Below are 17,070 nucleotides of genomic sequence, written 5' to 3'. Positions count from 1 at the left end.
CTGAAGGGAAGGAGCACTGTTTTCCTTTTTCAACGCAGAATTGGCTGGAATTCAGATCGGATGCCATGTCCCGTTTGGAGAGCCCCTGATGTGCCTAAACAGTGGAAACCCCCCAATTATAACTGAAACCCTAATCCAAACACACCCCTTACCCTAATCCCAACAGTTACCCTAACCACTCCTCTAACCCAGACACACCCAACCCTATTCCCAACCGTAAATGTAATCCAAACCCTAACCCTATCTTTAGCCCCAACCCTAACTGTAGCCCCAACCCTAGCCCCAACCCTAGCCCTAACCCTAGCAATAACCCTAGCCCTAACTCTAGTCCTAACTCTAGCCCTAACCCTAATGGGAAAATGGAAATAAATACATTTTTTAATTTTTTTATTTTTCCCTAACTAAGGGGGTGATAAAGGGGGGTTTGATTTACTTTTATAGCGGGTTTTTTAGCGGATTTTTATGATTGGCAGCCGTCACACACTGAAAGACGCTTTTCATTGCAAAAAATATTTTTTGCGTTACCACATTTTGAGAGCTGTAATTTTTCCATATTTGAGTCCACAGAGTCATGTGAGATCTTGTTTTTTGCGAGACGAGTTGACGTTTTTATTGGTAACATTTTCGGACACGTGACATTTTTTGATCGCTTTTTATTCCGATTTTTGTGAGGCAGAGTGATCAAAAACCAGCTATTCATGAATTTCTTTTGGGGGAGGCGTTTATACCGTTCCGCGTTTGGTAAAATTGATAAAGCAGTTTTATTCGTCGGGTCAGTACGATTACAGCGATATCTCATATCATTTTTTTTATGTTTTGGCGCTTTTATACGATAACTATTTTATAGAAAAAATAATTATTTTGGTATTGCTTTATTCTCAGGACTATAACTTTTTTATTTTTTTGCTGATGATGCTGTATGGCGGCTCGTTTTTTGCGGGACAAGATGACGTTTTCAGCGGTACCATGGTTATTTATATCAGTCTTTTTGATCGCGTGTTATTCCACTTTTTGTTTGGCGGTATGATAATAAAGCGTTGTTTTTTGCCTCGTTTTTTGTTTTTTTTTCTTACGGTGTTTACTGAAGGGGTTAACTAGTGGGGCAGTTTTATAGGTTGGGTCGTTACGGACGCGGCGATACTAAATGTGTACTTTTATTGTTTTTTTTATTTTATTTAGCTAAAGAAATGTATTTATGGGAATAATATATATATATTTTTTTCTTTATTTAGGATATTTTTTTAATTTTTTTTTTACACACATGTGGGGAATTTTTTTTTACTTTTTTACTTTGTCCCAGGGGGGGACATCACAGATCATTGATCTGGCAGTGTGCACAGCACTCTGCCAGATCTGCGATCTGCTGTGCAGGGCTGCAGGCTTACCAAGTGTCTGCTCTGAGCAGACACTCGGTAAGCCACCTCCCTCCCTGCAGGACCCGGATGCCGCGGCCATCTTGGATCCGGGACCTGCGGCGAGGAGGGAGGTAGGAGACCCTCAGAGCAACGCGATCACATCGCGTTGCTCCGGGGGTCTCAGGGAAGCCCCCAGGGAGCCCCCTCCCTGCGCGATGCTTCCCTATACCGCCGGTACACCGCGATCATGTTTGATCGCGGTGTGCCGGGGGTTAATGTGCCGGGGGCGGTCCGTGACCGCTCCTGGCACATAGTGCTGGATGTCAGCTGCGATATGCAGCTGACACCCGGCCGCGATCGGCCGCGCTCCCCCCGTGAGCGCCGCTGATCGGTGATGACGTACTATCCCGTCGGCGGTCATACGGGCCCACCCCACCTCGACGGGATAGTACGTCAAATGTCGGGAAGGGGTTAAGGGGACAATTACAATAGGCTCATTCACTCACTCGGTACAGCTCTGCGTGGATTCTGGGGCGGAGGGCAATTTTATGTCTTCTGCCTTCGCCCAACGTCACGCAATACCTCTGGTAATGCTAGCTCAACCAGTAACTGTACGAGTGGTGAATGGGTCGACACTGCCCTCACAGATTACACACCAGACCATCCCTTTCACTCTGTCCTTGTCGCCATCTCATCAGATTATATCTCTGCTTGTCATTCCTGAGGGAATTGATGAGGTCCGGTTAGGGATGCCTTGGCTACGGTATCACTCCTCATATCGAGTGGTCCACAGGCAGAATTTTGGGATGGGGTGCATCTTGTGGGGGTAGATGTCAGAGGGAGAGCGTTCAGGTTGGCTACAACTGAGGTACCCGCAGATCTATCCTCTCTGCCCAAGCAATATTGGCCCTATGCGGACGTGTTCTCCAAAAGGGCTGCGGAGACCCTTCCACCACACTGCCCTTATGACTGTCCTATTGACCTCTTGCCTGGTGCTGAGCCTCCCCGGGGTCGAGTCTATCCGTTATCTCTCCCGGAGACGGAGGCAATGTCTCAGTACATCCAGGAAAATCTGGCAAGAGGATTAATTAGAAAGTCAGTGTCACCTGCAGGGGCTGGGTTCTTCTTCGTGCAGAAGAACGGGGAACTACGTCTATGCATAGACTACAGGGGTCTTAACGCCATCACCGTTAAGAATAAATATCCTCTGCCCCGATGTCTGAGCTTTTTGATAGGCTTCGGGGAGCAATGGTGGTTACTAAACTAGATCTGCGGGGTGCTTACAACCTGATTCACATCCGTGAGGGAGATGAATGGAAGACGGCTTTTAACACCCGGGATGGGCATTATGAATATCTAGTGATGCCCTTTGGGCTCTGTAATGCCCGAGCTGTTTTCCAAGACTTTGTAAACGATATCTTTCAGGATATGCTCTCCACCTCGGTTGTAGTTTATCTGGATGATATTCTCATCTACCTCTCCAGATATTGACTCCCACCAGAGAGATGTTTGCTGAGTCTTCGACCTCTTACGAACTAACTCCCTCTACGCTAAGTTGGAGAAATGTGTGTTTGAGCAGGAGTCCTTATCTTTCCTAGGCTATATCATCTCAGCCCAGGGATTGGCTATAGATCCTGCCAAACTACAGGCTGTGATGGACTGGCAAGAACCCCATTCTCTTAAAGCGGTGCAGTGCTTTATGGGGTTCATTAACTATTATTGCCAGTTCATCCCTCATTTCTCAACTTTGGTAGCTCCCTTGGTAGCCCTCACCAAGAAGTGAGCAAATCCCAAATTGTGGTCTGTGGAGGTCTCCAAGGCCTTCACTTCTATTAAATCTCATTTTGCTAGCGCTCCCATCCTACATCGCCCCGATGTAGATAAGCCATTTATAATGGAGGTGGATGCCTCATCTGTTGGTGCTGGAGCAGTCCTCTTCCAAAAGGATGCTCAAGGTCAGAAGCATCCTTGCTTCTTCTTTTCCAAAACCTTCAAACCAGTGGAGAGGAATTATTCCATTGGGGACAGGGAGTTGCTAGCAATGAAGTTGGCCTTCTCAGAGTGGAGACATCTCTTGGAGGGGCCTCGCTTTCCCTTCCAAGTATTCACAGACCACAAGAATTTGGCTTATTTACAGACCGCCCAGCGGCTAAATTCTCGCCAGGCCAGATGGTCCTTGTTCTTCTCTCGGTTCCATTTCACCCTCCATTTTCTTTCCAGGGAGAAGAACATTCGTGCCGATGCTCTCTCTTGCTCCGTTGTATCATCTGAGGAGGAGGAAGAGGAGCCTCAGCTTCTTGTCCCTTCCGAGAGCCTGAGAACTGTGGCCCCAGTTTCGCTAGAGTCTGCCTCCGGGCAAGACTTTTGTACCATCCAGTTTGCGTCCGGAGGTTCTCTCTTGGGCTCACTCGTCTAGGGTGGGTGGACATTTCGTGACCAAAAGGACATCTGAGCTACTGGCGAGGACATATTGGTGGCCGCATATGGCCCGTGACGTCGCAGACTATGTTCGGGCATGTGTCTCTTGCGCCAAGAACAAGCCTCCTCGTCAATGGCCAGCTGTGTTGCTTAACCCCCTGCCGGTGGCAGACAGGCCCTGGGAGATGGTCGGGATGGATTTTGTGGTGGGCTTACCCAAGTCTCGTAGCTGCACCATTATTTGGGTGATCACCGACCATTTTTCCAAAATGGTGCACTTGGTGCCTCTTCCACAGCTACCTTCTGCATGGGCTCTGGCGGCGTTGTTTATCAAACACATATTTCGCCTACACGGTATGCCGGACAAAATTGTCAGTGACCGGGGTCCCCAGTTTGTGTCTCGATTCTGGAGAGAGCTTTGTCGTCTACTCAGCATTGAGTTGAATCTCTCCTCAGCATATCATCTCGAGACGAATGGGTTGGTAGAGAGGGCCAACCAGACCCTGGTCACATATCTGCGACATTTTGTTTCTACCAGGCAGGATGACTGGGCATCCTTGCTACCGTGGGCGGAGTTTGCTTCACAGCATAAGCTACAACAGCTTAGGAGACCCACTGTTTCATAATGGCCCTTTAGGCTACTTTCACACTAGCGACGCATGTCGCAATGCGACGTTCTGACGCATACTGTGCAAGCACCGCACAACAGGGGCAGCGGATGCAGTTTTTCAACGCATCCGCTGCCCCATTGTGAGGTGCGGGGAGGCGGGGGCGGAGTTCCGGCCGCGCATGCGCAGTCGGAAATGCTGGACACGACGCACCAAAAAACGTTACATGCAACTTTTTTTTGTGCCGACGGTCTGACGCAACACGACGCAACCATCGCACGACGGTTGCGACGTGTGGCAATGCGTCGCACTGCGTCGCTAATGCAAGTCTATAGAGAAAAAAACGCATCCTGCAAGCACTTTTGCAGGATGCGTTTTTTCTACAAAACGACGCATAGCGACGTGCACGACGCTAGTGTGAAAGTAGCCTTAAGAAGATTAATGCCGCCTGATGCACCAGTAAAAATAGGCTCTGTGACTTTAAGGGTATGTGCACACGTAGAATGGATTTTAGAAATCTGCAGGTAAAAGGCACTGCGTTTTACCGCGGTTTTTATGCGGATTTTGTGCAGATTCCACCTGCGGTTTTACACCTGCGGATTCCTATTGTGGAGCAGGTGTAAACCGCAGTGGAATCTGCACAAAGAATTGACATGCTGCGGAATGTAACCCGCAGTGTTTCCACGCGTTTTTTTCCGCAGCATGGGCACTGTGGATTGCAGTTCCCATGGGTTTACATTGTACTGTAAACGCATGGAAAGCTGTTGCGGACCCGTAGCTGCAGATCCGCAGCAAAATCCGCAACGTGTGCACATAGCCTCCCTCCTTCGTACATGAAACAAGATGGGTCTGCTTATGTGTCACACACCACATGGCCAGCTAGGGTCGTTAAATTTTACAATGACATTTCCCAGTGAATGCATTTGTAGTGGTTGAAAGCAATGTTAAAGTTGAAAAATGCTTCAAAAACGCAGCGTCTGAACTAAGCCTAAGTGGGAGAGGAAATTTTCGGTCTGGGGTTAAATATTTGGAGTCCATAAAAAATCAAGAAAAAAAGCTGAATGGCACTAAGAAACAGGTGAGTACTCACTGTTTGAGCGGGTTTAGCAGAGTCCAGTAGGTATAGCTGAGTCAACAACCCCACCAGTCGGTAATCCCCGGAATATGGCGTGCTTGCTTGAAAAAACATATGTGGAAATCCAAATAGGAAAGAAAGTAGCAGCACCGCACAAATCTTCCGATAAAAAAACTTTGTCCTTTATTTCAACAACGTGCTGTGGACATGGTTACAGAGGGCAGGATAGATGCAGAGCAAGCTGGTTAGGTTAATTGTCTACGGCTGTTTCGCGTGTTACACGCTTCAACGGGTCCAGACTGGATCCGTTGAAGCGTGTAACACGCGAAACAGCCATAGTCCATACTCACCTGCGAGAAACTCGGATGAGTCTAGCATGTTAATACCTGGCACTCAGATCGGAGCGTGCGGCCGCATAGGAATACATGCAGCCGCACACTCCGCTCCTGAGTGTCGGGTATTGACGTGCGAGACTCATCCAAGTTTCTCACAGGTGAGTATGAGCCCTTTCAAGGAGGAATGCATGTACAACGTGTCCTGGCTTCACCCTTAAATAAGGGCCACCTGATTCACACCTGTTTCTTCACAGAATGATTAACCTCACTAATTGAACTCCACACTTATTTTGAACCCACCCCCTTTCAATTATTCTAATACACAGACTCAAAAACATGCAGATCATGAATGCTGACTCTGCTGGTTTTCTTAGACTCTACTGCACCAACTGGTAAATTGTTTGACATGTGAAAATATAATTTATACCAAAACAGTGATTAATCTGGTTAGCCATATTGGACTGCTATTATTTTTAACCCCTTCACCCCCGGAGCTTTTTCCGTTTTCGTTTTTCGCTCCCCTCCTTCCCAGAGCCATAACTTTTTTATTTTTCCGTCAATTTGGCCATGTGAGGGCTTATTTTTTGCGGGACGAGTTGTACTTTTGAACGACATCATTGGTTTTAGCATGTCGTGTACTAGAAAACGGGAAAAAAATTCCAAGTGCAGTGAAATTGCAAAAAAGTGCAATCCCACACTTGTTTTTTGCTTGCCTATTTTGCTAGGTTCACTAAATGCTAAAACTGACCTGCCATTATGATTCTCCAGGTCACTACGAGTTCATAGACACCTAACATGACTAGGTTATTTTTCACCTAAGTGGTGAAAAAAAATTCCAAACTTTGCAAAAAACAAAACAAAATTGCGCCATTTTCCGATACTCGTAGCGTCTCCATTTTTCGTGATCTGGGGTCAGGTGAGGGCTTATTTTTTGCGTGCCGAGCTGGCGTTTTTAATGATAGCATTTTGGTGTAGATACGTTCTTTTGATCGCCCGTTATTGCATTTTAATGCAATGTCGTGGCGACCAAAAAAACGTAAATCTGGCGTTTCGAATTTTTTTCTCATTACGCCATTTAGCGATCAGGTTAATGCTTTTTTTTTTTATTGATAGATCGGGCGATTCTGAACGCGGCGATACCAAATATGTGTAGGTTGGGTTTTTTTTTTATTGATTTATTTTGATTGGGGCGAAAGGGGGGTGATTTAAACTTTTATATTTTTTTTATTTTTTTCACATTTTTAAAAACTTTTTTTTTTTACTTTTGCCATGCTTCTATAGCCTCCATGGGAGGCTAGAAGCAGGCACAGCCCGATCGGCTCTGCTACATAACAGCGATCATCAGATCGCTGTTATGTAGGAGAATTGCAGGTGTGCTGTGAGCGCCGACCACAGGGGAGCGCTCACAGCCACCGGCGATCAGTAACCATAGAGGTCTCAAGGACCTCTATGGTTACAATGGAGGAGCATCGCCGACCCCCGATCATGTGACGGGGGTCGGCGATGCGCTCATATCCGGCCGCACGGCCGGATGCGGTAGTTAAATGCCGCTGTCTGCGTTTGACAGCGGCATTTAACTAGTTAATAGCGGCGGGTGATCGCGATTTCACCCGCCGCTATTGCGCGCACATGTCAGCTGTAAAAAACAGCTGACATGTCGCGACTTTGATGTGCGCTCACCGCCGGAGCGCACATCAAAGCGGGGGTCCCGACATGTGACGTACTATTCCGTCACATGTCGGGAAGGGGTTAACACTACTGTATACAATGCTCAAAAAAATAAAAGGAACACGAAAATACCACATCCTAGATATCACTGATTGAAATATTCCTTTATTCATTACATAGTGGAATGTGTTGAGAACAATAAAACATAAAATATAAAACATGAAAATGATCAATGTAAATAAAAATCAATTTCCCATGGAGGTCTGGATTTGGATTGATAATGAAAATCAAAAAACAGGCTGATCCAACTTCAGTGGAAATGCCACAAGACAAGGAAATGATGCTCAGTAATGTGTGTGACCTCCACATGTCTATATGACCTTATATGATCTCCCTACAATGCCTGGGTATGCACCTGATGAGGCGGCAGATGTTCTACTTAGGGATCTCTGCCAAGACCTGGATTAAAGCATCAGTCAACTCCTGGACAGTCTGGAGGATGGAACAAGACATGATGTCCCACAGAATGCTCAACTGGATTCAGGTCTGGGGAGCTGGCAGGCTAGTCCACACCATCAATACCTTGCATCATACAGGAATGGCTGAAACACTTCAGCCACGAAGCCTAGCATTGTCATACATCAGATGGAACCCAGGGCCCACTGCACCTGCATATAGTCTCACACTGGGTCTGAGAATCTCATCCCATTGCCTAATGGCAGCCAGTGTTCCTCTGGGTAGCTCATGGAGAGATGTGCGACCCTTCAAAGAAATGCCTCCCTACACTATTACTGACCCACTGCCAAACCAGTCATGCTGGAGGATGACAGGTTTGGCAGTGGGTCACGTGACACTGTCACATGCTCGGTGTGAACCTACTGTGATGCTCTTCAATCTTGGTGATCTCTACAAATGCCAATCACCCTGCACGGTGTTGGGCTGTAAGCTTAACACCCACTTGTGGATGTCGGGCCCTCATGGAGTGTTTCTGACCATTTGAGCAGACACATGGATGTCATTTTCCTGCTGGAGGTCATTGTGCAGGGCTCTGGCACTGCTCCACCTTGAACAAAGGAGGTAGCGGTCCTGCAGGGTTCTTGCCATCCTACGGCACCCTCCACATCTCCTGGTGTACTTGCCTGTCTCCTGGCATCTACTTCATGATCTGGACACTGCTTACAGGCACAGCTATCCTTCTTGCCACATCTTGCATTGATGTGCCATCCTGGATGAGCTGCACTGCCTGAGCAGCTTCTGTGGGTACACTACCTCATGCTACTGGACAGTACCGCTAGGGGTATAGGGATATTCGAATTTAGTGAGAAGCACTTGTATGTTCTCCCCGTGTTTAAGTGGGTTTCCTCCGGGTTCTCCATTTACCCACACTCCGAAGACATACTGATTGGGAATTTAGATTGTGAACCCGATTAGGGACAGTAATGGTAATATCTGTATAGCGCTGTGGAATGTGATGGCAGTATATAAGTGAATAAAATAAATAAATTCTGCTTTTTGGGAGACAGAATGAAGAAATAAACAGCAGTTTAGGATTTGTTTCTTTATTCTTATGAGGACGTTTTCTGTTACGCCATGTTTGTTTACATAGGACTTTCTGATTGCATTTTGGCTCAGTGGTTAGCACTGCAGCCTTGAAGCGCTGGGGTCCTGGGTTCAAATCCCACCAAGGACAACATCTGCAAGGAGTTTCTATGTTCTTCCCGTGTTTGCATGGGTTTCCTCTGGGTACTCCGGTTTCCTCCCACACTCCAAAAGATATACTGATAAGGAATCTAGATTGTGAGTCCCAATGGGGACAGTTCTGATAATGTCTGTAAAGCACTGTGGAATTAATGGCACTATATAAGTGAGTAAAATAAAACAAAAATTCCACATTTTCTGTGGCGGGGCGATGAAAAAAAAACCACAACAATATATAGTATTTTTGCAGTGTCGTTTTTTACATTGTTCACTGGTACAGGTTAAATAGTTGATAATTTTATAGCTTGGGTCGTTGTGGATGCAGCAGTACTAAAGTGTACTTTTTTTGTGTTTAGGCCTTTCAAATGAACATTTTTCATGCTTGCTTTTTTTTTTTACTTAGATTATTAGAAGTTTAAGTGCTATGGAGGGACTCAATGGCCTAATATCCCGCAATACTTATGTACTGCTGGACATTAGATCCTTCAGTGTAACACTAACATACAAAATGCTTAAAATGAGCATTTTAAAATAAGACTTATTTTTTAAAGCTGAACAAGAAAATAAGATCTTGCAGTCTTCTAGAATTAAGTTGACTGCTGACAGGTCTACATGTCCCTTTTCAATGCCAAGTGCCAGAACGCTCGTGGTAATGTAGTGACTGCTGGAAAATGCAGTGTGTCTCAACAGGGCTGTTAAGCAAATGTTTAAAGAATTTTCCAAAAGCGCCAAAATGACCGTGTGAATGCACTGTAAGGGTATGTGCACACCAATTTGTTTTGAGAAGGTAAAAAGGCTACATTTCCCAATGGAAACCCCTTCAGGAGATGCTCCTCTGTTGGAGAGTTTGTGGAGAAGCTTTCTGTTCCTGAAGCTTTTGTGAAGAGTTGTTCAAGCGTTTTGAAGGTTTTTTTGATTAGACAGTGCCTAGTTTGGAGCACATTCCATCAGGAGATGCTGCAAATAAGTGACACGCGCTTTTTCCAAACCTGAAGCAGAAGAAAAATGCTCAAGTGACTGAACAAATGAATAGAAAAGTGGTTTGCCAATAGAAAAGATTAGGATGAATCGAGTGTTTGAACAATTTCTCAGGCGTATTGTGGAGCGGACCCAATCCAAAAGACACATCAAAAAACCCTGTGCATGCAGCCTAATAGTGCCCCATGCAGAAGTGTTTCCTTCACTACAGCACTAAATATCTCAGTCTACCTTATCACCTTGAGGAGCACCGCAATACTTCAATTACCAATACATCTACTAGTGATAACTGACAGGACACAGTTTTAGAATATAAGCCCCAAAGATTTTCAGGGGACATTGATGTTTATTTATACATGCTGTTGAAACCAAGTGTGTCCTTCATAATACAGTAATGCTTTCTAACTAGCACGGACAAGCAAGTATTACCAGTTAGGCGGTATGTCACCACAAGAGTAAGGCAAACTAGTTTTTCATACATCTAGCACAAATAAAGTCTTAGCATTCTAAAGCAGGGGCCGACATACCATTGGTGCAACCTATGCAATCAGACGGGGGCCCAGGTGGTAAGGGTGCGTATTTCCACCTCTAAAGCATCAATCACCTTCCGTTACAGACACAAAGGGGTAATTATGAACTACTGGATGGCAAAGGGCCCATATACAGCCTTTGCACAGGGGCCCCTGATGTCTGCACCTGCTCTAAAGCCTAGTAAAGCAAAAATGATCCAGAATATGTAACAGTACACAAAGCAGATATTTAGGAGAGTTTAAAATATTGCAGTTTTTGTGCAAAACCCTATCGCTGTCATGTTCACATATGCAGCACCTCGCCGCTTACCCATGGAAATGATGGAAATGTTAAGGTACATTTCAGAAATCATACTGTGAAATAGTCAATTCTCCAAAACATATTAACATATTAAACGGATTAGATCCTTTACCATAAACAGTGGAGACTGCATTTACAGATTCTACCCAGAAGTGTTTTTCATTTTTTTTATGCTATGGTCAAATGTTACCATTAAAGTCTATAGCGCAATATGAAATGCAATACATACAAACATATTGATTTGATTGCGTTTTTAGGGTTAGTGGCATTTTTTCAAAATGTAGCATGCTCTGATGGCTTATGACGAATTTTCCATAGGTTTTGTAGAATGACAGAAAAAGTGCATGTTGCAAAATAAGAAAAAAAAAGGCTTGGAAAATATAATTGTTGTGACAAACGTTTAAATAAGAAAAAAAAGTGTGCGTAGGAGGAGGTGTAATGTATATCATCTGTCACTGCACAAGAGAAGGGCAGCAATGTATACTGGAGTTGGCAGAAAGTAAGACGACGATGCAGATGGAAGGTTATCCTACTTTACCAATGCTGTGTTGGCAAATGATGCACATAAATCACCACGGCTGCCCACACACGGCCTTAGGAGGGGTCCTTCATATGGCTATGGAAGTCAGTAGATATAACAGGATTTGGGATTCTATTTTACACAGCTAAAAAGCTAAATACATTTTTGTGTTTCTACACCAATTATGAGCAAAGGGAAAAAGAAAATTTTTAACAGGCCATGCTCAAACTGAACTTCTAAAGGGAACGCAGAATACAACAAGTCATGTGCAGACAGGGCAATGTACAATAGAAAAGTGTATAGATACAATACATAAAGTAAATAGTATTATCCAGTAAATGATTTCAGACACAGTTTTTGCAGTCCGCTGTACATTAGTGTTCACCACACCACTCTGCTACTCTTGTGCTGCTCTGCAACAAGTCCGTCCTTGCTCTGCAGAAAGAGCAGTAGGGAGAATGGCAGAAAGTATCTTTATTTAGGTCCTAGATTGATATATACACCTAAAAACCAAGAAAAAAAACATATGAGCAACAAGGTGCATCACAAAACCTTACATTCTAACATTCATTCAGGGCTGTATTAATAACAAAATGCATAATTATGTCAGCAGGTAAAAATGTTTGCATAATGGTGCTACAGTAATCTCATAATATATGGCATTTCCATTCTTTTTCACAGCCAAAAAAATAACCAGGGTGTCAATGGTACATTGCACAACATCCCGCCATGTAATTAACGATCACATATAACACTGTTCAGTGATATCTGGGTAATGTGCGGTGTCTGGCCTGTGGGTGCACAGTTGGTATTGGCAGCCTGCCTGATGTAATGCTAGGGGCGTCAGTAATAGCCTGCTATATGGATAGAGGGGCATCTCATGCAATAGTGTGAATGACGCCCTATGCAGATTTATGCATTAGAATACTAGGCAGACGCCTCGCAGATGTTGTAGGGATTGGTAAGTGGTTGCTTTCAGCATTTTGCACCTCTGCTGCCCCCGCCTTTATCATGGAGGACCCGCTGCATCCTGTTGTGCATTTGTGTCTGGACATTGTATTGCAAATATGGCTGCTATTTTTCCTGTGATTTCTTACAACACTGTTCAGCAAAGTTAGTTAAGTAGCAGCTCCCTCTAATCTATATGAATAGTGGTAGCCATGAAGTTAGCACCGGTAAATGTGCTTGGAATTACGATGCACATAAATCCAAACTATTTCCCTAACTGCTCCTTATTCACTTCATTTCTCACTCTGGAGCAGCGGTGGGCAATTCATATTCCTGATGGGCCATGTGAGAGACTGACTGTTGTGGAGAGCCGTACCAATAGGCTGAATATAATTCTGATCAATGTTAATATTATTATTGCTAATTGTAATATGTTTACTACTAATAATATTTTTTATCAAATATTAAGCAAAATTAAGTATGTCAATTAGCTGCTACTGTGTATTACAATAGAGCGTATCGTAACATGTATTTTTACCAGTACCAACAAATCGAAACCATGTGATTTACTGATTTTTATCAATTTAATAAACAGCAGATCAAACTGCTCCTGTTACTCAGCCATGAGTATAATTAGCATAGATGTCAGTTGATCGGCTATGATTCTTATGCTATGTTCACACGTTGTGTTTTTTGTCAGCTTTTTTTATGCTGCGTTTTACAGTACCAGCAAAGTCTGAGATTTCAGAAATCTCACGCACACGCTTTTCTGCAAAATGCAGCATGTCACTTTCAGCAGTTTTTATCCATTGAAAGCAATGGGTGGTGCAAAAAAATGCAGGTATCAGTTTTTGCCGTGTTTTTGATGCTACAACCTGATGAAGTGGAACCAGATTTTTTTATGCACTAAACTTTATCAGCATGCACAAGAGACAAATGAACAATGACAAAAACAGCAAAAAAACAAAGCAAAATCTGCTTTTTAGAAGCAAGTTTTTTTTACTGCCAAGGTTTTAGCAGGTTTTGCCTGTGGGGAAAAAACACATGAAAAACACAATTTGTGAACATAGCCTTAGGGTACCGTCACACATTGAAATTTTCATCGCTGCGACGGCACGATTCGTGACGTCGCAGCGTCGTATGATTATCGCTCCAGCGTCGTAGACTGCGGTCACACTTTGCAATCACGGCGCTGGAGCGATGCCGAAGTCCCCGGGTAACCAGGGTAAACATCGGGTAACTAAGCGCAGGGCCGCGCTTAGTAACCCGATGTTTACCCTGGTTACCAGCGTAAACGTAAAAAAACAAACCGTACATACTCACCCGTCGGTGTCCTTCAGGTCCCTTGCCGTCTGCTTCCTGCTCTGAGTGCAGCCGTACAGTGAGAGCAGATCGCAGCACCGCTGTGATCTGCTCTCACTTTCCGGCCGGCACTCAGAGCAGGAAGCAGACGGCAAGGGACCTGAAGGACACCGACGGGTGAGTATGTACGGTTTGTTTTTTTACGTTTACGCTTGTAACCAGGGTAAACATCGGGTTACTAAGCGCGGCCCTGCACTTAGTTACCCGATGTTTACCCTGGTTACAAGCGAAGACATCGCTGGATCGCTGTCACACACAACGATCCAGCGATGTCAGCGGGTGATCAAGCGACGAAAGAAAGTTCCAAACGATCTGCTACGACGTACGATTCTCAGCAGGGTGTCTGATCGCAGTAGCGTGTCAGACACTGCGATATCGTAACGATATCGCTAGAACGTCACGAATCGTAACGTCGTAGCGATGGAAATTTCAATGTGTGACGGTACCCTTACTCTGATCTCTTATCCTTGCCTTGATCTCGGGCTCGATCACAGTCCTTTTTTCTAGGTTTGTTCCTGTTACATTCCTGTTCTTTCTCCTTCAGCTCTTTGTCTTGCTCCCATTTTAGCTTTCTTCTGTCTACCTTCAATCTTTAATGTTGTGTATACACCTAACCTGCATTGAAAGGTCAGGCCTACACAGGTAAGGTGCCCACCGCAATGCTGCCAACACTGTGCTTCGTTGCCTTTAAATTTCCAGCCCTTTGGCTCTCCTGGTCCAAAGAGCCGGACATTTCCCACGTGTCACAAATTGTCCAGGTCAACCCACCTTGAAGTTATGAAATTATTTAACCACTTGTATTTACCTCGAGTCTTTAAGAATAGATTCTAGCAGCCACATTCCTGAGCACTTTGGGTCTGTGAGCGGCGTGGTGATCTCAGCTGTCGTAAAGCAGCATCCCCATACTGAATACCTGACCCCATTCTTTCTGGATCAAGTTCACCTGATAGGAAAAGATCACAAATATAAAAATTCTAAAAAGCCAAGCACACAACTGAATAAGTCATAGCAAAATAAAGGCCAAAAAATGTATTTCTCGAACCAACTTGAATGCTATGAAAAAAGTGAAGTTGTAATTTTAAAGCAACATTTTGTGTGGATTCAGGTGATAGAAACTGAAGGAAATTCTCAGTGGCTGCTATGCCCAAACACAAACTATATTTGAACTCTGCGTGGGAGATTCATTAATACACACTGACAATCTTGCTGGAGTACAATGCACCTTCATGAATTTGGAGCTTCTCGAGTGGTGTGCGCCATCATTAGTTGTGCCAGAAATGCTACTCCAGACTCTGAAGTACAAAATGCGAGGACTTTTAACACATTGGATGAGTGTGGAACACCCTGGCTCTTCCCTAACTCCACCCATTAGAGCAGAGCCCATTCAAACTGGCGGGAGAACACCAAAAGTCACAACATTTTGCACAAGCGGAGTTGTGCAAAATGTTGTGACTTTTGGTGTTCTCCCGCCATTGCACAAAAATGGTGCTAATTTGTAATCAGATACAGCCAACTCTCCATTAAAGGAAAGACCGTATTACAATCTCTGCCTTCCTGAGCGCTGCATACACAGTACCGAATGAGCGCTATGTATGCAGTTCAGAAAGCGGTAGCCAATAATAATGTGATTACAGGATGCTATATTTTAATGTTGAAATGAAGCCTATAAGGGCTATAATGACCTCATGGGAAAAACAAGGTGTGTAAAAAAAACTGACAAGAAAAACAAAAAATACCCTTGTCAAAATAAAAAAAAATTGGATCTGAAGTAAATTTTTTTGTTAAAAAAAAAAGTGAAATGCTCATTTTTTCCTCACATTCCAAAAATTCCTGTGAAGCATCTGAAGGGTTAATGAACTTCTTGAATGTGGTTTTAAGCACCTTGAGGGGTGCAGTTTTTAGAATGTTGTCACGTTTGGGTATCTTCTATCATATAGACCCCTCACAGAAATGTATTCCATTGGGCGGCAAAGAAAGAAATTACATTTTTACCGCTAAAATGTTGTTTTAGCCCTAGATTTTTAATTTTGAAAAGGGCTAATAGGAAAAAATGGACCTCTTCCTTTGTTAAGCAATTTCTCATGAGGACACCAGCACCCTCTATGTAATTATAAACGACTTTTGAGGAACAGTGCAAAAATCGAAAGGGAAGAAGTGACATATTATAGTGCAGATTTCACCGTTATGGTTTGCGTGCGACATGGCCTACTGGGAGTGTGGACTTTGAGGGATAATAATTATATATATACATATATACATATATACATATATACATATATACATATATATATATATATATATATATATATATATATATATATATATATATATATATATATATATATATATATATATACACTCACCGGCCACTTTATTAGGTACACCATGCTAGTAACGGGTTGGACCCCCTTTTGCCTTCAGAACTGCCTCAATTCTTCGTGGCATAGATTCAACAAGGTGCTGGAAGCATTCCTCAGAGATTTTGGTCCATATTGACATGATGGCATCACACAGTTGCCGCAGATTTGTCGGCTGCACATCCCAAAGATGCTCCATACAAGGCAGGATGGATCCATGCTTTCATGTTGTTTACGCCAAATTCTGACCCTACCATCCGAATGTCGCAGCAGAAATCGAGACTCATCAGACCAAGCAACGTTTTTCCAATCTTCTACTGTCCAATTTCGATGAGCTTGTACAAATTGTAGCCTCAGTTTCCTGTTCTTAGCTGAAAGGAGTGGTACCCGGTGTGGTCTTCTGCTGCTGTAGCCCATCTGCCTCAAAGTTCGATGCACTGTGCGTTCAGAGATGCTCTTAGGCCTACCTTGGTTGTAACGGGTGGCGATTTGAGTCACTGTTGCCTTTCTATCAGCTCGAACCAGTCTGCCCATTCTCCTCTGACCTCTGGCATCAACAAGGCATTTCCGCCCACAGAACTGCCGCTCACTGGATTTTTTTTCTTTTTCGGACCATTCTCTGTAAACCCTAGAGATGGTTGTGCGTGAAAATCCCAGTAGATCAGCAGTTTCTGAAATACTCAGACCAGCCCTTCTGGCACCAACAACCATGCCACGTTCAAAGGCACTCAAATCACCTTTCTTCCCCATACTGATGCTCGGTTTGAACTGCAGGAGATTGTCTTGACCATGTCTACATGCCTAAATGCACTGAGTTGCCGCCATGTGATTGGCTGATTAGAAATTAAGTGTTAACAAGAAGTTGGACAGGTGTACCTAATAAAGTGGCCAGTGAGTGTATATATATATATATATAT

At 44.0% G+C, this 17,070-nt stretch overlaps 1 protein-coding gene across 2 annotated transcripts in view; it reads right to left on the bottom strand.

Annotated features, from left to right (window-relative positions):
• Positions 1-7,604: 7,604 nt before the first annotated feature.
• Positions 7,605-17,070, bottom strand: part of RAB4A (RAB4A, member RAS oncogene family) — an 89,208-nt gene continuing 79,742 nt past the window's right edge. Inside the window, exons 7-9 of one of the 2 annotated variants that reach the window (XR_013221749.1) lie at positions 14,602-14,739; positions 8,314-11,989; positions 7,605-8,258 (exon numbers count right to left, since the gene is read on the bottom strand). Coding sequence is in view for 1 of the 2 variants with exons in the window: in XM_077289124.1 (XP_077145239.1) it covers positions 14,624-14,739 (116 nt within the window). In the remaining variant the exon portion in view is untranslated. Of the gene's footprint in view, positions 11,990-14,601; positions 14,740-17,070 lie in introns of both variants that reach the window. The other variant, XM_077289124.1, reaches the window with a different exon arrangement.

Source organism: Ranitomeya variabilis, chromosome 2 (assembly GCF_051348905.1).
Source record: "Ranitomeya variabilis isolate aRanVar5 chromosome 2, aRanVar5.hap1, whole genome shotgun sequence".
Taxonomy (NCBI): Eukaryota; Metazoa; Chordata; class Amphibia; order Anura; family Dendrobatidae; genus Ranitomeya; species Ranitomeya variabilis.
This window is presented reverse-complemented; position numbering and strand designations above follow the sequence as displayed.